General features: G+C 35.3%; 1 protein-coding gene across 1 annotated transcript; it reads right to left on the reverse strand.

Annotated features, from left to right (window-relative positions):
• Positions 1 to 5,024: 5,024 nt before the first annotated feature.
• On the reverse strand, positions 5,025 to 21,538 carry LOC104495740 (PHD finger protein 14-like; the record flags this gene model as incomplete). The annotated part of the gene is made up of 3 exons (XM_010138749.1): positions 21,425 to 21,538; positions 5,305 to 5,355; positions 5,025 to 5,146 (listed from the first exon to the last, which is right to left on the reverse strand). Coding segments are annotated over exons 1-3 (287 nt in total), but the record flags the coding sequence as incomplete, so codon positions are not given.
• Between the last annotated feature and the right edge of the window lie 1,849 nt (positions 21,539 to 23,387).

The following is a 23,387-nucleotide window of genomic DNA, read 5'->3' on the forward strand; positions in this document are numbered from 1 at the left end:
GGGGGGGGGGAAGGATGGGATGGGTGGGCGAGGGAAACAACCATCCTTTGCTATAGCTGCACTTGATCAGAAAGCACAAGTGGGCAGAATAAACTTTTGTGCCGTTTTGCTCTCTTTTTCCAAATGAAGGCTCAACACTAAGCTTTACACAGAAACGTGAACATTAGTCAGCGCTGTGCATATTTCCCAGCCTGGGTTTCTCAGTTCTGAGAATGCAGAATTGAATGAAAACAAGTCTTTTAATCACGGCAGTAGCGCCAAAATTTGAGATTTGGGTCAATCCCACACAGACTACCTCTAAATACTTCCTTCAGAGACCATACAGTATCAAGAATTAAACCACAGATGGAACACAAAAATCAGCATCCAAAGACCTGAGCTTCTGTTCTTTAGCTAGTTTAAATTTCCATAAGGAGTTAACCAGCAAAACAATCATCTGTGCTTCAGTTAAGATTTTACTCTCCTGTTTTCCAGGAAAATAACAGAAAAATGTACTAAAGAAATGCTTCAGAATTCCTAATTAACAGAAAATTCAAGAGCCATGGACTTTTTGCAGTGCAGCTTCAAACATTCCAGGCATGCGTAGCTCTAGGTAGCTGGGTAGCCCAAATGCAAATGTGCCTAGCACTCTGTTTTTAGAAAAGCCCTGAACAACAGCAGCATGAGTCCTGCTATCAGACTGATGCCTGACTTCTAGGTACCGCAGAAGAGCGCTTTACAATGATTACACGTGGTTTTTGCATGTCTGCACTAGCACATGAATTTACTGAAAAGGAAGTCTGTGGTGTTTTACAGTAAAATGCAATGCAGGATAGGTAATTCAGTTTGAACAAAGTCCTCTGTGAACAAAACTGCGCATTTGTCATTATAGGTATTATCCTGCTATCTAGCATAAAAAGAAACACATTTTAGAGGGCAGTAAAATGAGGTAAAGGACAGCAAAAATGATCTAACAGGTATTTTAAGCAATTAGAAAAGTTAATACGCACAATCAATCCTTGTAAATTATACAGCAAAAATAAACTACATAACTGAATGTTAAGTCTCCTTTTGCTCAAGCACTTCATTCCAATGAAATAATGAGATTGTAGTCCTCTGCAAAACATAAGATTGTAGCAAGCTGTGGCTGAATTAACATTTCCTTGTGACTAATGGCTACATTAGCAGTCTTAAACTTCTAAATCTACTGTATATCATAGACTTTCAATTATTATGATGGATTGTTAATTTTGTTGCAGTGCATTTAAAGTAATTAATAATTCATGTACTTGTTCTAGAATAAACTTCAGCTCGTGCAGAGCTTCAAAACCAGCAGCTAACAGGTAAGGAAGAAATTCTTTAACTTGAAGGCTGGGATGCACCTCTGCTTGTAAATGCAAGAAATAAGAACACAAAGTTGAACCTACATGAGGCAAATGCAGTTATGGTGAGTAACGGTTTGAGAGAAAATTTCAAAAGGATTCAGAGGAGCCTGTCTAGAACACACTTTTGTCAAAAACAGAATTGAAGTAGATCACTTTGTGCAGCTGAGGACTATTCCTTTATACAGTATGAACTGTTATTCTAAATTCAAAACATACATTTTTTGTATGAGAATTGCAGATGTATATATTTTAAAGATCTTCAGTTATAGTATGATTTGGTGACTCAAAGTTATGCCAAACCTTACAGGCAATTTTGACCATAAGTTCTTTTTTTTTTTTCACTAAATATGACACTGCATATGGTTTCTTCCCTCTTTCTTCCTACACCTCACCTTTTCCTCTTTCAGGCTTGCCTTGATACAGTGTCTGCAAGTGCAGAACATTACACTTGCTCGAAATGTGAGACTTAGTATGATGGGTAAAATAAATACTTTCACATTTAGCTTATTTCCTAGTAGGCATCTGCATTAAAAATAAATACTACATGCATGTGTAATAATTTGCTTTGCAGCTTTATGTTTTTGAATACTTTACAACTAGCATTCAAATCTATGTTTTCTAAAAATTCTATTTATATGCTTTGAAATGTATGACCTTTGTCTATTTTACCCTCTCTGTAATGCCAAAGTAATAATTTTGCTTCAGTTGCTGCAAATCACACAAAATAGAAAATTCCAACTTAACTGACAATAAAGCATAAAAATTCAATATACAAAAACTGTAAAAGAATATATTAGTATCTGCTTGCTCTAAACTGTAGGATGAAGAAATATAATGCTTTTTCAGAGATTTCTTTAACCTGGTCAAATTGATTTTCCCCATACATGAAAGATATTCCAATTTTACTCTTGCTTTTCTCAAATCTAGTACTGAGATATCAACTTTATCTAATGCACTATATATCTGAATATTATGCAAGCACATAAAGCCAACAACTGAAGCTCTAATATTATTTTTCTTAATAGCAGCAATTGAGAGCTGGATTATTTCTTGAAAAGTGGCCACTTCTAAAGAAGTGAAGTAATTTAGAAGTCTTTCCTTGTAAGATATTAAACGAGATGAGCCCGTGGATTCTCCTTTAAGGAAAAAAAAAATGTTCTACATATTAAAATAAAATACACAATTAATTAATTTTTTCTTTTACCACAATGGAACAGACAGTAATACTGTGCTAGAAGCACTTCATGTGTACAGTGGTACAATCACCCTGGAGTATGGTACAATATAAAGGGTAAGCTTTACCTGTTATATATTGAGTCACCTGAAATACACTTCCTTATCCATGTTTCTAGTAAATACAGTTAGAGTTCTAAAGAGAGCTATTAGCAAGTTATTTTTAACAATTTGAATTTATGAATTACAACCTCACAAAAAAACCCACCAACAACAAAACCTGAAAAACTCACCGATCAAGCAATTCTTTTGCAAGATCTGTCATTCTAAATGATTCACACAAGACTGAAATAAACCACTTGGGAAATGTATTAAATGTCTAAACTATATACAGCTTTAAGATTCACAAAATGAAAGAGCCCTACATTGCTTTGGCTGCATAGCAGAAAGCCTGTCTGGTAGCCAGTACCTTACTGCAGTCCTTGAATTCACTCCCATGAAAGGAAACACAGCTTTAAAAAAAACCCAAAAACTAATACTAAAAATACTCAGATTTACTAAATACTCTACCATCACTGAGTAATTATTAAAAAAAAAAAGAAAGCCTCCACAACACTTTAGAAGCAGCAGTCACCTAACAGATAAAATTGGGGCTTTTTATACGATTTATCTGAAGAAAAGCATAATCTCTTTCAAAAACTGGTATGGAAAGATTTAAAAAAATATTTTTTAGAGAATTATGAAAAAAGGATTAGAACAAAAGAATCTTCTCTTCTCCCACGCACGATTACTACTCTGTTTCCAACACTAATGTTTCTGAAAGAATTTGGTGGGTTTTGGCATGGAGTATGCTTTTTTGTGGCCCATCTAAATTACTAGTAAAATCTTTTCATGTAGTAAAGAAGACATACTACTAATTTTTACAATATTTTTTTAACTGCAACCTGAATATACAGTTCTTCACAGCATTTTCTCATCTTATCCGTTACATCCTCAAATGTAGTATTAAACAAGAAAAAGCCTGAGGAAGAAAATTAATTCCCTGACTTTTTTTTTTTTTTTTTTTTTTTTTTTAAATAAAAAAAACGAAAGTTTTTGTCGAAAAAATTAATTCCCCTCTTTTTTTTTTTTTTTTTTTTTTTTTTTTTACAGTAAAGCACAGGACATGTTGTTGACAGGATGGCTTCCCACAACATGGTCTTCCTGCATCTTTTATTTCTTGCGAACAACAGGGTTGAAGAAAGGCCTTTATCTTGTCATGGACAGTTAAAAAATGTTGCCATCAGTTCTCATCAGTATAACTGTACCAGCAACCACTGTAATATCGCACCTCTATTTCAGTCTAGTACTGACCAGGATTCTAGGAGTGCCTAGCAGTAGCAGCTTGTCTATGTATGACAGAGTCACACAGCTACTGATGAGGTTGTACCAGCACTCTGCCTCCAATGTGGAAATAAAAATACAGTCTGGCACACAACTCTTGAAATTGTATCAACTTCTACAGTAAATCAAACACTGTAATTTATACTAAAATCAGCTATTCCAAAGTATAAAACACATGTACCTGGGACACATCCTGATTCTAAAGCCATGTATTGCTTGCATGTATCATTGATTCCAACTTTTTTCATAACCCTTATTCCTTGAAATAAATTAAAATATGTATTTTTGGGATAATCTTTCCATTTAAAACCAACAATTATATCTGTGCTAAAGAGGAGACCTTGTCCATGAAAACCTAGTTGAAGAATAGAGGACCTAAATAAAACACTTTATCTGAACTTATTATGAGATCATTTTAATGAAAGCTCAGTAGATTCAATTAAAATCCACGTGCTGATTGCTAAGCTCCATTATTCTTTCAAGAATTGTAAGCAGTTTCTAAAGCTTCATACAGGGGCCACAATGTCAGCTAGAAAGTTAAAATCAGCAGGAGCTGTGGTCAATGGTTGCTATTCAATGGCAGCTGTTCTATACCTTAATTAGATTTCTGCATCTACTGAAACACTATTAAATTAATTTTTTTCACTTGTTTCAGATAAGAAACATGATTATCAACCCCTTTAATAATCTGCATTAATACATTTTTATAAACAAAAATTCCTCAATCCACATTTCTGCTCATAAAATCATTAATGATGCTAATTTAACTGCTTTTAGGATACTTCTGTAGCTTTAATATCATTAAATTGCTGTTTTATCTTCCTGATGTGCTCTAAAACATTCATGCTGACAATAGAAAATTAATTCTTATGTTAGAAAAACAGATTATGTTGGTTATTTACATCTTAATCCACAGTGTAAATGTGTTTGGCAGGTCAATAAGTGAATTAAGTCAATATTTCTGACGTAATGTTTCCCCTAAAAAAGTTTTTGTTTGGTTTTTTTTTTTTTTTAAACAAAGCACATTTTTTTCGTTATAATCACAATGACAAAGTGAAGAAGATGGAACTTCAAATCCTTATGAGGTCAGAGTATTGAACCTACCTGACTAGATTTTCATTGTCTCCAGTCCCTTTGCAGGTAGCACATTCAGTCCTTAAATCCTCCGACTTGGGTTTCTTCTGTAAAACAGACTGCCGTTGTCTTCTTTCTCTGGGAATCCGTTCCTGTTATAGCAGAAGGCAAAAGAAAGGAATGGGGGGAAAGGAGGAAAGGAAAGTAAATATTTTCAATTGTAGCACTGAAAGTAACACTTCAGCCTGAAGTTTAATTTTTTTTGAGAAACTGTTAAAAAAAACAAACAAACAAAACACTATATTCCAACCTCAGGTTTTTCTTCTTCAGGCACAAAGCTTCGTTTTCGTCCTCTAGTTCTCTAGAAGAAAATATATTTAAAATTCAATACTAGGTAACAAAATGTTTTTGATATTTATCTTTTATTCAACAACAACAACAGAAACATACTGCAGGAAATAATTTAAGGCATTAAGTACAGAATCACCGCAAGACAACTTCAATAACCAATGTTAGAGCAACAGCTTCAGATTCTGGGTATAAATCTACAGTACTAGTAAAAAAGTAAATATGAGTAAGTTTGTTGACCTGAGCATGTTGAGTCTTATTCTAAGAAAGATTGACACCAGAATTATAAATCTCTTACAGATTTTGCACAAACTTCTTACTACTAAAATGTGTAATTTGAAAATTGATATGAACAGTATATTACAGTAAATTCCTTAGAGCACTTGGAAGTGCTCTATTTGTAAGCCAAGTAATAAGATTCTTTTTAAAAAAAGAAAAAATTCATCAAAATAGAAACAGAAAATAATTTACAGCTTTTGAGGAGTAAGCAAGAGTTACAGCTTTCAAACTGAAGCTTAATATAATGGGTGTACGGCAGATACTCATAAAGCTGTAGCGTATTCTGACGTATGATTGGTACACAACAGATGGAGTGGATAATACAAATTATTTCAGTACTGCAGTTGGCCAAAAAAATACAAACATTGTGGAGGTTTCCATGGACTCTCACAGCAAACAACAAAGGTTCACACACAGCTCCAAGTAACTACATGCAACTCACAGGAGTCCAGTTTCAGTCACTATGTTTTTATCCCTCAAATAGCAGTATTATAACCTCCATGTGACAAATAACTGCTATAAGCTGACAATACCACACTCTCCCCTCCTTGTTTAACAAGGAAAGGAAATCAGAAAGGATGTGGAAGGAAAGTAAAAAATATCTGAGACTACTCCACTAACCCATAATGTCTGATACATTGATAATAAACAAAATAAACAAATAAAAAAAAAAAAAAAAAAAAAAAAAAAAAAAAAACTTTAAACCACTTGTTTTTCTGGAAACAATCATCGCCTTAGGAAGCCTGCCTACTTTATGAGTTCTAAACTTTTTTTGAAGCAGCTAGTGCTCATCTCAGAAAAAGTAAAAACCAGCTGATAAAAAAATCTTAAGCCAGTTTAGAATCACAAGCAGCCATAAATCCATTTCCAAATTGGCTAGTAATATCATGCTCCTCCTGTTTGGGGTCCTCTTTGAAGGACCTCTTTTCAAATTAAGACTGTTCACTATTTTAAACTGTTCAACAGATTTATATACAGTTATACTGTAAGTAAACCTGCCACTTCAACACATCTACACCCCTGTAGCTATGCAGGTTCTGATCTGCACATGTTAATAATACACACTTTGGGATGTTTGGTTTTTTTTTTTTTTTAGGCAAGAGTTAACTATAGAGTTAAGTTAGTTAAGTTAGAAAGGAATGTAGCAGAATGCAAAACACTAGTCTCTTTTGTGACTCTTTAGAATTCTTTACCACTGAGATTCTTTTTCACATTGTCCCAAAGAATTTTTTTAAAAAAATGTAAAACCTTATCTATTTAATACATATCAATATTTACTATACATTTATTAATACAGTCATCATTGAGGGGTTCTACCTTCCACAAGCCACACAGGGTACTTAAGTTTCCAAATCTGTTAAAAACGATTTATTACAGGTAACTGAATTTATCAGTGTAATGTTAGAGGTAACATGGGCTACACATCAATGGCATGTTACACCCAACATCACTGTAAATTAAAAATAGACCCCAAAAGTTTGACGAGACATCAGCACATTAATTGCCTATATAACTACTTTGACAACAACAGTCTGGCAACAGTCCTAAAAACACTTCTAAACCTTGATAATTTTAAGCCAGGTAGGCCCTGCTGAATGCGGCTGTCTAAAGATTATAAATAAAGGAGATGTGAAGGTGCATGCTGATATATGCAGTGCTATGGTCCACATTCTCCACGTTTTAGCTAACAAAAGACAGTAATACATGCTCTGTACAGTCGGAGTAATGCCATGTTGAAAACTGACATATACATAATCTGGATATATAGGTAATAGTGAAAGTGGTTTTTACCCCAACTGGAAAAGATTACAAGTAAATAACTGTATTTTAAGAAGTGCTGAATCATATTTAAACTTCAGCAAAACTTATAAATAATTTTAGTCACCTTCGTCAAGAAAATGTTTGTTTTCATCTATCTGCTATATAAAGTGTGAGGTATAACAAGGAATGCCACATTAAACTATACTCTCATTATGCTTCCATTAGATTTCTAAACCCTCAAACATACCTGAATCTTTGACAATCACTATAAAATGAACATTACAATCAACACCTTTGACATACACATTTGTAGAATATTTTATATGATTTTTAAGTAACAGAATTTACATTATTGTTTTTTCCGAACTGATCTCCACATTTAAACATATTTGCAATCCTAATTTTCTGCTTAAAATCATTATACCATTGCCAGCATTCACAACGGAAAATAACAAATTCACAACTGAAAATTGAATGTTCTGTGATTTTCAGCAATAGCTGATATGAGGCATTCGTAATTTTATATACGTATTCACTAAAGTTACCTTACAGGTTCACAGATAAACCTGCATTACTCTGTCCAGTGTTTTTCATTTGAATAATTTCTGCCATTAGAGGGCTCAGATACAGAACATCAGAGATTATAAACATCAAATATTAGAGCTGCATGTACTTGCCATAAGCAATTTAAGATTTCTTATGAAATAAAAGCTTAAAGAAACAGTGTTGTTATATATGTCCAATGGTAAATACTAAAATTGAGATAAATTTGTTCATATTCAGACCTCACTTGGAAAAAGAGATGTTAATACAGTGTAAGATGCATGTAAAGGCAGTGATTTTTTTAATCAAACCACTTGATAACTCAATACTATAGAGAAACCTTCAATTTACGACTTCCCTATATCATAAAAGGGAGCAAGGCAGTTTTGTGAAATCTGTCCCTGCACTTCCAAAATGCTCAAATACTAAGTCAGGAAAGTAAAATTTCATGTTAATCATCACTCAAGCAAATATCCCATCAATACCAGAGCTATTCCAGCAGGTTTTATTGTTTCACTGCAAAAGATAGATACGCTCTAAAATAGCAACCATTTCAAAGAGACAGCTCAGACCAGAACAAAACACAGCTAGGTCTGGATTAGACAAATGCAACCCATGTGTGGCAACTGCCACAAGATGACACCATAGGACAGGACTCTTGAACAATGGAATGTGGATCAAAAGATGTAACTACGTAATTTCTACATGTAGAAGTAAAAGGTTCTGTAAAAAATTATTTCAAACATTGACATTTAATGGCAGCTGACTGGCAAGTCTTTGGTTGTGTCTCATACTAAGTTCTATACTTGCACAACTCTGGAATTCACTTAATGTGCACTCAAGAGACAAGTGCTCAGACATTTCCCTGCTATTAACATGAATATTCCAGCCACAGAGCTTTAGATCCCACAGCATCAATGGAATCACCAGGCAGGCACCTACATTACTACACAGACAACTCAAAAGATTTCTGTTGGCAAACAGATTATAGTTATATATCATGGCCTGGCTTCGTGAACAAAGATTTGGGAAGGGTTTTCCCCACGCTTACTGCGACTTGCAAATGTGAGAATACCCTTCAGACCTGCGCGGTAGATTTTTTAGGTGAGGCGCAGCGTGTGCGGAACTGGCTCCACCCTTTACACCTGAGGTTCATCTGCCAGGGCCTAGTGAGCTTGGACGGTGACAGCAAAGTCCTCAGGTCGTAGGTTTGGTTAGAGTATCCTTCTCTTAGATGATGGATGCCTTACAGGGCTAAACGAGCTCCATCTGCCCGGGTTTGGAGTCAGAGTTGTCCTTCTCCTAGGATGGTTGCCCGAAGGCTAGTGAGCCCATCCTGCCCACGGACACACTTTGTCTGACCCTTCGGTTGAGACCTGTCAGGCTTGGGAGACCCTACCGGAGGCACATGCCACCACCAGCACAGCTCTCAACCTTACAAGAGCACACAAGCTCTTTCCCCATGACAAGGGGGTGCCCGTGAAAGAGATAATTATATATAGGCTGATCCTATATAATCTTAACTACAGAAGAAAATCAGATGAACTCATGCCAAGTTCATAATCATGACTCACAAAGCAGATACTGTTTATCATTTCATATCCTTTCACAATTAGGGCCCCTAAACAATAAAAATAAACAAACACATGGATGCTAAAACTAGGCAAACTAGTCAAATTCAACTTCCTAATACTATACCATAATATTCCTACTCCTCGCCTTCTCTACTGACTTCTTAACCTCACCTTCTCTACTACATTCAAATCATGTCTCCCCTCATATCCCAAAGTTCTCTCTATGTACCCCAACTAAAGTGAGGACATGGAAGGACAAGTTCCAAACAACACGTGTTCTACACTGAACAGTGAGAGACCAAAGGATAACCAAGCTCGTAAGTAAAGCCTCTCCCTTACTCAGCACTCAATCTTCCCATCCAGTTGCTCTAAAAAATACTCAAGAACTTAATTATCTTTGGCATACATACTTCTCTATCAAACCTTGCAATAATGGGTCAACAGGTTACTAGAGAAAATGCTGCTTGAACAGTAAGCAACTGCATAACTTATTTTCATTAGAAAATCAAATTAAAAGCTATTCTTTTTTGAAAGACAGAAGTAGTTAAAAGATCTAGCTGCCGTGTCATAAAGCAGATTCCTTACACTTAACAGAAACGAAAGAGAAAAAATAAAAGCATCTTATTTTACTCGAGGAATGACAGATGCTTCTCTATTAATCCCTTTTCCCCCACCCCCACCCACCCCCCAAGGGGAAAAGGAGTAAGAGAGAAAGACTTACAGACTGGAAAAGAAAACTAAGCCAGCTCTAATTAAAATAATAATAAAATACAAAAATACAACATACAAACCCAATACTGAACTCAACCCAACCTAACACTACCACTCCTGCCCCGAGGGCAATTACGTCACCATCATCACTGACCTTGCAGGGCAGGCATTGGGAAAGTCCCAGACTGGAGTCATAATTAATTCTGTTCTAACTCAAACCAGGACAGCAATACATCCCAAAATAATCTGAGCAGACCAAGAAAGATCAACGACTTAAAAGATGCAAGCATAAAACACAAGTATTTTTAAACTGATTCAATGAAATCATTGAGGTGAAAAGGAAGCCATCTTTTCCAAGAATACCCTACTAAGGTTTAGCCTTCATAGCAGTCCTAATGCTCTCCCTCAGAAAAGACTAATGCTCTGGGTAAATGTAAATATTAACAATGTCCCTTTTGGTCTTTCACTTCAAAACTTGTCATCTGTGGAAGGTGGAGAATCATCCCACAGTATTAAGACATAAACCATTCTTCTGAGTTATTTCACTAACTTCTGACTTTGCACTCAAAATTTGGAAAAAAACCCTCCCTGCCTCTTACCTCTCCAACATTTTAAAAATTCACAGAAACAATTAGAAGATACCCACAGAACAGTGATGGACATGACATGCAAACAGATATCAAACCTGAAAAGAAAGAGCAGTAGAAAAAAACCCAACATTTGCCCATCTAATCTAATTTGTAGTGATCTAAGCTGGCAGTTATTAAAATATTCTGTAAAATATATTTCATAATATATAAGACAAAGCAGTTAACATTTAGAGAATGCCTCTTAAAAAAAAAAAAAAAGACATGAGAAGGACTAGGGCATACACTTCCAAAGCCAAGGGAAAGATAAATAAAAAATAGGTTTCTTTCAACCATCATGCTTCGTGCCACGAAAAGTATCCATTTGTGCTGGGCAGCCTTCCACTGTTATAGAATCACAGAATCATCTGGTTGGAAGAGACCTTTAAGATCGAGTCCAACCATTCACCCTGCACTGCCAGGATCCCTAAACCATGTCCCTCAGCCCCACATCTACACATCTTTTAAACACTTGCAGGATGGGGACAGAACACCTCCCTGGGCAGTGTTGCAATGCTTCACAATCCTCTCTGTAAAGAGGTTCTTCCTGATCTCTAACCTAGATTTCCCCTGGTGCAACTTAAGACCATTTCCTCTCGCTAGTCACATGGGAGAAGAGACCAATCCCCACCTCACTACAGTCCTTTCAGGTAGTTTTAGAGGGTGATGAGGTCTATCCTCAGCCTCCTTTTCTCCAGGCTAAACAACCCCAGTTCCCTCAGCTGCTCATAAGACTCGGTCTCCAGACTCTTCACCAGCTTTTTTGTCCTTCTGTGAACATGCTGAAGCACCTCAACATCCTTCTTGAAGTCAGGGGCCCAAAACTGAACACAGGTCTCAAGATGTGGACTCACCAGTGCAACGTATAGGAGGACAATCACTTCCCTCCTCCTGCTGGCCACATTATTTCTGATATTTCTGGAAAAGCTAAGTAAATGTTTATATTTCACATTCAAGTTGTTTATAAGCAGCTCAGTAATAACTTGACAACACTATGAAACTATGTAAAATGATAAAGATTAAACAGTGCATTGACTGTAACATTTTGAATGTTCTCAGAAAAATAAATTCTGTACATGAGACAAATGAAAGATATCTGTGAGGATAAAAGCATAGGATGAATCCTACACTCTGTGAAAGGCAACAGGCTTTGCATAACAGCAAAAGAAACAGCACAAGTAAAAACTTTGAGGGGGGCAGAGCACTGGACAGGCTGCACAGACAGGTGGTGGAGTCTCCTCCTCTGGAGGACTTTCAAAACACCCCCACACAATCTTGTGCAACCCGCTCTAGATGAACCTGCTTTAGCAGAGGGGGCTGGATTCAATGATCCCCAGAAGTCCCTTCCAACCCCCATCATTCTGCGATTCTGTGAAACAAAGCAGCAAAGCAAAGCCATAAAGGAAACGTCTGTTTGCCATCACTCACAGATGGAACAAGTTGATACATGTTAGTTTCCAAGCATGCAAGCAGAACAGCGAACATGACAGAAGAGGTGCCCACATGACCCAAAATCACTATGGCTGTAATAAAGGCAGAATGTGCTCTTGGAGAAGTTTTGCTATGTCAGCTGGAAGAAAAGGAGTCAACACAATCCAGAACTCGTCAACTGACAAAAAGGGGGGAGGCAATTCCCAAGAGTCACAAGTATATGCTCCTGTTAAATACTGAGCATTTACTGAAGTGCTCCTGGAGGATAAAAAAATTTTACTGTCACCTACGTAATTTCTTCTTCTATCTAAGAAGATATACAGGAGTTATCAGTGTTACAAAGAAATGGAAAATAATATGAAATACTGAAAGCGTCTCTAGTCAGTGCCAATCGTTCAAGTCTACTCCGCATAAAGTGAACTAGCATGGTTCTGGATTTGATCTCCTCAGTCACTTTTCAGAAAAATCAATGGTGATTTCTGCATGACAATTTCACTCTGTTAGCATGTAATGCCTCTGCTCAATGAAAAGACAATACTTATTATGCTGGTGTTTCTGTACGTCCTACATGTCACAGAAACATTACTGTCGTATACATAGGGCTCTTCTTTTCAGCACTGAGTTTCTGGTACTGCTAATAGTGCTAATACAGCGAAGTAAGTATTACTTTTTTTTTTTTTCACAAAGGTGAGTACAGGATATTCAGTCAGTACTTCAAGTGCTCCTGTAGTTCGGGGGCACATGATACCATTAGAAAGCTGTGTGCATTTTCATTTGAGAATTTAACATAAATACTTCAAAACTAGTCCCAGATTTCACGTTTAAAAAGTTTGATTAAAATGCTGACTTGTAAAACTACTATGACAGCTTTATTGTGCAAAAAATCTGTAGGTGTTCTAATTATTAGAGGACCAAATGTGAAGAACTTAAGATAATTTGATTATTCTAGATCTGTAAGTCTGACACTTCTCTGAAATAGGCCATATTTGATTTTATTTCCCTGACTGATCTGCAGCTAGGGTGACTGCTCTAGAAAGCTACATGATGTAGCTACATGAAACACACGGTGGAGAGGACCAGTATAAGAATACAACCATGTTTGAATTCCGTTTCCTATCTAAATACTTTAGACATTTTAATTTTAATCTTTCGTCACCTTAGAGTTGACATACTAATATTAATGATACTTCCACAGTTTTACATTTTATCAAACTATGGTTTGTTGATACATACCAAAAAGGTTTCTAACCCTAAACCTCTCGCTTATGCAGCCTTTAACACATACTTGTTAATGAGAAACTAATGGCAAAAACCCAAAAATAAATCAGTAAATATTAGAATGTTATGGAATCATTCCAAACAAAGAGGTCATGGCAAAGAATCATTGCATTACTACAGGATAGATGGTGACTCTGATATGAAACATAAGCAGAGCACAAAGCTCTCAGAAAACAGAATTGGGAAAACCTCCACTAGTACCAAAAAAGTAACCTAATGAAATCATTGCACTATCAAGAGCATGCATAAAGGAAACTATTATAGATTTTTGAAAGCCTGAGGAAAAAGAAAAAAAAAAAACCAAAAAACAACAAACCATCACACAGGTTGAAACTGCACAGACAATGTGACCTCTCTCCCATTAAAACACAAACAATGCCTATTTTTCCAGAACAGCAATTTAATAGATGATATTACCCAGTACTTAAGAGTTCAATGTTATAAACATCCCTTGTCAATGAAAAACTTACAATCAAGCCAGTTTAGAAAAATCCTTTTGATTTCCTTTGCATTGTTGAAAGGCAGGTAAAAAAAAAATAATGTATTAACGACACCACACAGGAGTAAATATTTTACGTGAAGGTAAGGACAGCTATATAGACACCAGATGGCACACTCGCTCAATACAATCAAAAATGGTACATAACACTACTACTACTTAAAGGGTACATATCACTACTATTCAAAATCTATTTCTGCAATAATTACTTAATTTTCTGCAAAGCTGGCAGTAACAAAAAGGGAACTCCCAGATAAAAAGAAACAGCAGAAATTCAAAATATGATTATACAGAGAAACAAGTTGACCATGAGGGTTAATTATGAAGAATTATAATTTTTGTTTGTTTGTTTTTTAGTTTCCATTCTCTTAAGAACTTTTAAGATCCTGGAGTCTAGCTCTTAAAGGATAAAAGTCTTTTCTAACCTCAAAAATTCTATGATTCATTTTCTCAAAAAGCAAAAATTTTGCAACATCCCCGAATCTGGCCATTAACTTGAAACTACTGTTTCTAAGATTTATACATATAACAGAATTTGAGAACTAGCAAGATTGCTTTCTATACTTTTTAACACTAATTTCCTTCAAAGCACATATATCTGGAAAACTGAAACAGAAGCAGGAGGGCAAAAAGTCAGTTTGCAGATGTTGCTAAAACAAGTCATTCTTTTCCAGAAAACTAAATTAAATTCTCTTATCTGCATAAGTGACAGATATGCTAGTTACTTTTAGTTACAGGGATATTGATATTACATCACTGAAACATGTCCATCTCTTCATGCCTTTGCTAAATTAAAAAGAAGTGATCTTTATCCATGCAGTTGCCACCTCACCCCCATTTTCTTAAACAAACCAACGAACGAAAACAATCATCAAATCTCAGACAAACCAACACCGCCACTACCAAACCCAAAACCAAACCACAGAACTAACCACAAAATGCAAAACTCTGATATACTCTATTGTCTTCAAGCACTGTGGAAGACCTGCACCTAGTTATCTTACTTCCCTTCTTCCTTACTTTGACCTCAAGCTGAAAGAAAGAGTCCTACACTACCACATATTTGACAAGCTGATTGATCTAGTTTTTATGTTTGTGTTGACACGTTATAGGCTCAGATGAGCTTTTACATTCAGTGATGAAGAAAAAAAAATATTTTTACAATGTTCTTTATAATAAAAACCTTAAGTTTCAGAAAGCTGAGTAACTCCTGATTATTTTTTTCCAGAGCATTAACATTCAGTTGACAGCAATTTCTTTTTTACTATGTCAAAACTACTATTATAGTTGCCTTTCAAGGTCTTCCAGGCACTTATTTAGAAGACTTGATCAATCATTGACAATGTTAACTAAAATTATGACTGGTAAGTATAGAGTGTAAGTGTTTTAAAATTATTTGCTGTTTTTATGAAGCACTGATACTTACATCCAAATTGGAATTGATTTTCTCTTCTCCTCCTGAGGCCATCTTTCATAAAAAAGTTTCACCTATGACACCACATAAGTTACACAATAGATGTTTGGAAACCACTTCAGTGGAAATGCCTCAGTTAATACAAGGTAGCAATCCTGTTTATCTCTTAATATATTTGGTAAGAAAAAAAAAAAACAACTCAAACCCACTCCTCTGCTATGTTTTCCTATTTGAAAGAAAAGCAAGAAATAATAATCTATACTAAATAACAGTATTTATTTGTAAAACAAGATCAACAAGTATACACAACAAGAAAACAAGTATACACAACAACTCCCTGTGCTATAAAAAGTTTGTAGGTGCTTTGTCAGTATTTTTATTATTTTTTAAAACTAAGGCAGAGATTTGGTTTCTTCCATGTTCCAAAGAATGAACAGCATAGTGTTGGCTAATAATTCTTACCCCAAAATACAGACTTTTTGTTGCTAAACAGAAAAATCCCTGTTGGTTCATTTGAATTGTATAGGATTATAGAAAAAAGCTATCAGATTTTCAGGTTTTAGTAAATGAAAATAAGTTTGGTATCAGAAGATCAGAAGGTTTTATTTAAATCCCCCAACAAACTATTCAGTTCCCAAAATGCCTTTATAAAAAACCTTTTTCAGCTTTATACCATCAGGTAGGTACTTCCTTTTAATGAAAAGGAACAAGAAATGGAATTTTCCACACAAAAAAACCCCAGCCCCAACTCCCATCCCCTGCCCCAATATGCTCATTAAAAGTACCAGAATCTGATAGTGTTTGTTGGAGGATGGAATATGCAACAACATAAACTTAACGTCAAAGGATACACTGTAATTACAAGAAAAACCATCCGCTACCACTTCTTACAGCACACAGCTAACCCCAGCTGCACAACACTGCTTTAGAAGATGTGCATGTATGTGGCATTTCTTGCAGAAACTTAATTACACTTCCAGGACACAGCACATACAGTAAGTAAAACATCTCATGAAGTTTTAAAGTCAAGAAATACTCAGAAATATACTTAACAGTTAATTTTTTCAAGGGACAGAACACTTATTCTGCAAAAACATGACACCAGACTAACAAAGTTATTTTAGCAGTGACACCTTACATAAACAATAGCCTCTGTGTTCTTTTTTATTTGAGGATAGCAAATGAAGTAGGCAATTTGATAAAGCAGATTTTTGTAAATATCGATTGCCTCATAAGAGCTCTGAAAACATACATGGTTGAGTAGATAAAAAACATTAATCTCTCAACTGCAAGGCTGTAAGGCTCTATCCATATCTCTAAATATTTTTCCAACTAAACAATTTTACACTTTCAATCTTTAAAAGAAAAATATCCCATAAGAAAATATTGTACAATTCTGAAAAGCGAATGTTAAAAAACATCTTCAGATTTTTAAAAAATATAAAATGTTTACGCAGATTAAATACTAATTTCTATTAGCTGATCATTAGCTATTAGTTTCTCTGAAATTACCTAGCAGCAGAAATAATTATTTGTAAAGCTTATAAAAAGTATGAAATTAGAATGATAAAATTATAGATCTTAAATAAAGCTATTTTAAAGAATTACGCACTGAAATTCAGAAAATTTAAAATATCACTTTATACGGCTTAAAATGTATAAGCATAAAATTCTGTACACAAATATAGCCCCTGTACTATATACATTAAAGCATAAAGGCCTAATGTCTTGTCTATTTACATTCATTTATAATTTGTATATACTCAGAGTAGAATTCTGATATGTTTATATTTATCCTTGTGCATTTAGGCATGTTCTCTTACATGGTCTTAGGAACCTTAAAATCAGAAAGGTATGCGTCTAAATTCTAGAAACATTTTGATGTACAGTATGATAAGCACTCTCTGCAAAACAATGAAGTCCAAATGGCTGGACTTTATGTCCTCCCACTGTCTTTGAAACAGCTGCTCTTCTTGATATAAATATCCTCCAGATATGGAGATACTAGAGAGCACTCACAGAGTTGATTTAAAAAGCTTACACAGCATTATGATGCAAAATACTGCCCTGACACAGTATTAAAGAACTGTACAAGGTAGAAGCACTGTCCTGACTCTGAATAGCCTATTTCAGTCTTACTTCTCTTATATTTCCAAATTATAGATGGAAAATGCTAGTGTACTCCAACTGCCACCGGTCTCTGGCCATTACTGTTCTAATGCAAGATTAGAATTAAGTGCACAATGTAGTCCCCAGGAAAAAACCTGAATTTTCATTAAACAGTCTCACCTCCCTCTCAGCGAGTTGGAATATGAACATTCCTTACAGCTCTTCCCAGGTAGTAATTAGTTATGAGCCAAGCTTTTAGCACAAGCAGACTGAAGGTATGAAAAGGTGCTTCCTTTAGACTAATGCAAAGCATCCCACTCTGAATCTCTGCTAAGAATATCGTGACGCAGATATAAGGCAAAGTACTTAAGAGACTCAGGATGAGAGAAATCTGAAAAGACCTCTCAAGTTCATGAAGGGAAAAAAGGAGAAACAGTAGACGTTGCAGAACTTCAAGTAAACGTCCTTATTATTTCTTCCAATAATCCAAACCAAAAGGAAATTGCAAGGTTACATTTAAACTGGAAAGAACTCACCCACCACTGTTTTCTTTAAAAAACAATTTATCCTTAGGAAACAAAATTCATAACATCAATTAATTCAGTCTTTGAAGGATAACAAAAAGAAATTATTAAAAATATTAATAGTTTGCAGGGTTTAAGTATACAACCATAATCAGATTGGATGAGAAACGGTAGAATTATGAATACTTCTAAAAGGGTCTTTTCCTCTTCATAGTACAACCCAAGCAGGAAGAAATCAGGAAATAGATTACTATGAATAAGGAAAAAACCCCAATTTTTCATGAAACTGTCTATCATTCATCATCTCTGAAATCAGTGTTACCAAATAGAAGCTGCAGTACAAGCTGATTGCAAAATACCAATTCAGAAAATACAACTTAACACGAAATATTTTTTCATATAGTTAGCATATAGCCTCAGTTAACCACATGCATTTGCACAAAATGTCTTACAGATATCAGCTATTCCTGTAAACAGTAACACCTAATGCAACTTTATCAAAATAAAATATTAGGGCTTACTCACACTTTCTGTCAACAAAGTAGAGTTAACTATGATAAACCACTATAATGAAATCCAAACATGTAAGATGCATTCTGCTCTCTTCAGTACGTGGCACAAAAATCTTCTTTCAATTGTATCAATTCAAGATAAATTCATGCAAAACAAATGGAAATTCCCCTAAGAGCAACAGATACACAATTCAACAGTCTTATAATTGCACTTGTTGATTACAACTGTAAGCAAGGCTGATTACACACCGTTTAGCTAAGCAGGCTTGCCAATTCCTTCTGAAATAAAATTAGATTGAATAAAACATGCCCAGAGACATGAAGTACACAGAGAAGAGAGGACTAAGTATATTTTCAAATGGATTTTTCTTCTTTATTTTAAACTATTTTAAGCATATTTGAGCAGTGAGAACATAAAGCACAGAGCCAGTAACTGGTGATTGTTGTTGATGTATTTCTGCATAGTCAGACTCAATTTCAAATACAGAAGTTGCTCAAAGGTTAGATTTTTTCCCTCAAATATACAGACAGTCCCAGACCTAACGAATGAAAAAGTATTCTCTTAATAAAAACCCAAAACAAACAAGCAATAAAAATTAACCCAAACTTTCCTGGGTTCATAGCAAAGATGAGTGGGAATCTCATACTGCCAGGAAGTATCTGATAAATCTTCAGGAGTCTACTATCTTCATTTGGTTATATAGCCTAAGTGCACTGAGATCATGAAAGCATTAAAAGGAATTCAGCCTAGTTCAGAGAAGGAAACCCAGGTGGTGTCAAGGGTGTGAATGTCTTCTTCCATAGTTAAGTAGAAGACAGGAGGAAATTTAAAGGGGGGAAAAAAGCAGCAACAACCTGTCACCTATGGGAAAGCTAGACCAGTGGAAATAATTGCAACAGAGGAACCTTGCCCACAGAGAAACAAAGATGTTATCTTGCAAATTCGTATGTCGTGGAAAAGCAGAGAACTGGAGAAAACTGAAAGAGCCTAAACCACAAAAATATCAAGCAGAGGAACAAAATTTTTCTTAGACTGGTAGCAGTAATTTTCCACAGTCCAATGCTGAACAACACCAACGTACTAGTCCACTCCAAGTAAACTTGATCGCTGCATTACATATTACAATGTGTGTAGATATACTCACACATGACATGTCAAATCACCAGTGTAGCAGCAGCATAGCACATCAGTATCACAATGTGAGGGGAAGACTGCAGATCAACCAGACTTCTCTCCATTTAGGAATGGAAAGGCTTGGCAGTTACTACACGGGCCTTCGAATGAACAAATCTTCTCTTCCTATGGGTTTCTGTGCAGTGTCTTATATCACTGTTACGTCTCTTACTACTATGAATGTCTTTCCTGCAATACTTTCAGGTCTCTATAGTCCCATAATTATGAATCCCCACCCCCAATACCACTACATTAGGTATAAAAAGAGAGAAGAGAGATAAAGAAAAAGGGGAGAGGAGATCGAAAGGGTTCAGTAAGCATAATCACCAGGTAAGTCTTCTTTCTGTGTGAACATAAGCATGACAACAGTCAGTTCAACCTACCCAGACAGCTGTAAGAAGGGGACTTTCCCTCAATGAGAAAAAGAAAGAAAAAAACCCAAAACTTTGTCCTTTACAAAGATGTTCTCAATTGCTCAGAAAATTTAATTTTGGATTACGTATTCCTAACAGTTTGAGCTAAATTAATCATTTTGGCTTCAGTCATTCTTAAAGTTCTTAGTCATAGACCAGGAAGCCATTAGAGTAAATCAAAGCTGTGGCCCAAACAGTCCAAATATATTGGAATGTGATTAAAGCAAACATTTAAAGTTAAGTCAGGAAAATACTTGCTGAATCCTATCAGTGTATATTCAGAAGAGTTAAGTATGGTATCTGCTAGGATAAGCATAACAAGTCTGGAAAGCTCTCTACAGAAAGTGAAGTTGTGCTGCATGAGAGATGAACTATGTCTAACCCAAATGTGAGAGGGTTTAAGTATTTCCTAATACTGACAAGTGTGTTGGAAGATGAACCACCAGTTTATATATAATTACTATTCATGTCCAAAGGGTCATAGGAAAATTACTCATTCCCTAAAATGGGCCTAAAAGCCACCTGACACCTTCATGTACATTTTATAGGCGATGTGATACATCACTCATGAAAAGCCAGTCTTGTTTTACGAGCAAGTTTGAGGGCAAAATTTTAAGGATTAGAGCACAGTGATTAACAAACAAGTTCTTCTTTTAAATGAAAGAAATATGCTAAATATTGCATCAGTACAGGAAGATGTTTTGCTTCTCTTCTCTAAAAACCATCCACCAGGAAAATCTCAGAAAACATATAATGACTAGGAAGACTAGGAAGTTAAATGAACCAAAATAACAGGGTCTTGTGATAGCCTCTGTCAGCAGGTTGCCTGTACACAATGAAATTACTAATTACTTTACACCTGTAATTGGCAATTCAATATATTTAAATCTGAACATACAAGAACAAAGAATCCTGACTATTCAGGTGAAAAACAGCTGCAAAGGTTAAATTTAAGTGCAAACTGAATTTTCCCTTCTGCAATTAACAGAGGACTTTGTGATCCAGGTAAAAAGAAAAGCTTGTACAGCTCTTCAGCACAGTACCGTGTTTCCCAGCTTTTTACTTCAGTGATACTGTGTATATAACAACAGTACTAAAACAGTAAACAGAGGAATTTATAACAAAAATAGAACATCAAGCAAGTTGAAACCCCACAATTAAAAATGTCCAAAACATAAGTAATCTTAAACAAAATTATTATGAGCTGCATAACAACAACTCAACCACCATTTACCGTGTTTCTGATTGGAATTTTCTTCGGTTCTGGTGGCACATCCTGAGGAACAAATTTCACCGGTTCCTTAATCTGCCTCCTTGATCTTTTGGTCCCATCTGGTAAGGTTTCCATGGCGATATCAGCCTCCATGTCACTGCTACCTGCCTGGTCACACTCTGAGCACTGCCTGCAAAGTGGAAGATTTTCTATTTAAAACTGCAGTCACAAAAGTAGAAAAATAACTGAATGGACACCTAAATAAGTCCTTCAAATATATGGAATTTTTAGCAATGCAGTAAAAAATAAGCAAGACATTCTTATTGCTGTGTTGTTTTTTTTTTTTCCTGGCAGTAAACTTTGAAAACCCAGATTTTTAAAGGAGGGTTTAATTTTCAAGAAAGGTGCATTGTTTCACCCTTTGCATTATACTGTATCCCCATTTTTAATGGTGGCCCACTGATCTGTAATCCATTCATTATTGTAACTGCTGCCGCTGAATTCACTTTGATGGGAGCACTTTAGTGGCAGGGATTTAAAGGACATACACGCCTATTATGAAAATCAATTTTATGTATTTTCTGAGATTGGGTTTAAGTTTGAAAAAATAGTTAAGAGACAAAAACAGATATAGAAGCTGAAGACATATTAACAAACTCCAAACACTGAGTTGAGAAAAAATGCCGACTGAGTGTTTTAAAACGTATTAAAATCACAATCAGAACTTCAAAAGTAAACAGATGCTATTATGAAACTCCATGACAGAATTAATAAGATGGGAATTCAACAAGTTTTGTTCTTGCTTGCAGAAAATACTCATCTTATGCAAAGTCATAAATATGGATGTTGACTAAAAATATGCTAATGAAAACTTTAAATTATACCCACTGATAAGAGCCATATTTTAAATCCTTCTTACATTACACTTCCAATTCAAAAAACCATAAATCCTTTCAGACAAATTCCAATTGCTCACTGCTTTCATATTAAACATGGTCTTTTTATAACACCAACTGGAAAAAAAAAAAGCAGCAATATTCTGTAATTAATTGGCATTAACAGGCATACACAGATTAGAAATTACCTAAACAAAGAAGCAAATTTGTTTTGGAAGGAGACAAACAACAACCATGTACTTAATTAGTTGACATTAAATGTTAATACACATTTGTGACAAGGCATACCCATCATGTATCTAAACAAAAGGTACGTCAATCAGGTATGTTGTGTCTGAGCTGATTTCTTCAAATGCACATGTTCAACACAAAAAGTTTTTCTCCTACGAACTTCAGAAAAGGTTAACATAATCTCACTCATCAACTCCCCATGTTTCCCAATTCTTTCGAGCTAATCCAAGCAGTATTATAACCTGGGATCTCTCCTGGCTGTACTAGAAGACAACAGCAGTTATGGTCTGACAGACCAGTGGCTACGAAGACAAAGTAGAGGGGATCTAATCCTGGATAGGGTAACTTTATCAGTGTAATCCTGGATAAGTCAAAACCTTTCAACTTCAGTTTTTCCTTATGTAAAATTAAGATAATTATGGCTACATTATAACGTTACGAAGATTAATCACTGATCTCTAAAGCATTTGAGACCATAGGATATATGCTTGAGCTAGTAGTACTTGCTGTTCTAGAAAAGCAGAAGTTCTACAGGGTAGATTCCAGGAAAGATACTAATGTCTCCTCTCCCTCATATAAGTATGGAGACTTTATTAGTAGCAATAACACAAGGAAGTAAGTTTATGGAGTTTTTATACACAAAAATATATAGACATACACTTAAGTAAATAGAGGCATACAGAACAAACTACTATTACTGTAAGATTTTATGGAGAAAGGTTCTCCAGTGATGTAACAGGAGACAGAAGCTTTAGAGATAACTGCATTCCATCAAAATTTTAAGTGTCTGCTTAGCTAAAGGTTACTTTGTGCTCTTTACTTTTATATGATGCATTGTCTTCAAGATGTCCAACTCA

Source organism: Buceros rhinoceros, unplaced genomic scaffold, assembly GCF_000710305.1.
Source record: "Buceros rhinoceros silvestris isolate BGI_N320 unplaced genomic scaffold, ASM71030v1 scaffold1716, whole genome shotgun sequence".
In the NCBI taxonomy this organism is placed as follows: Eukaryota; Metazoa; Chordata; class Aves; order Bucerotiformes; family Bucerotidae; genus Buceros; species Buceros rhinoceros.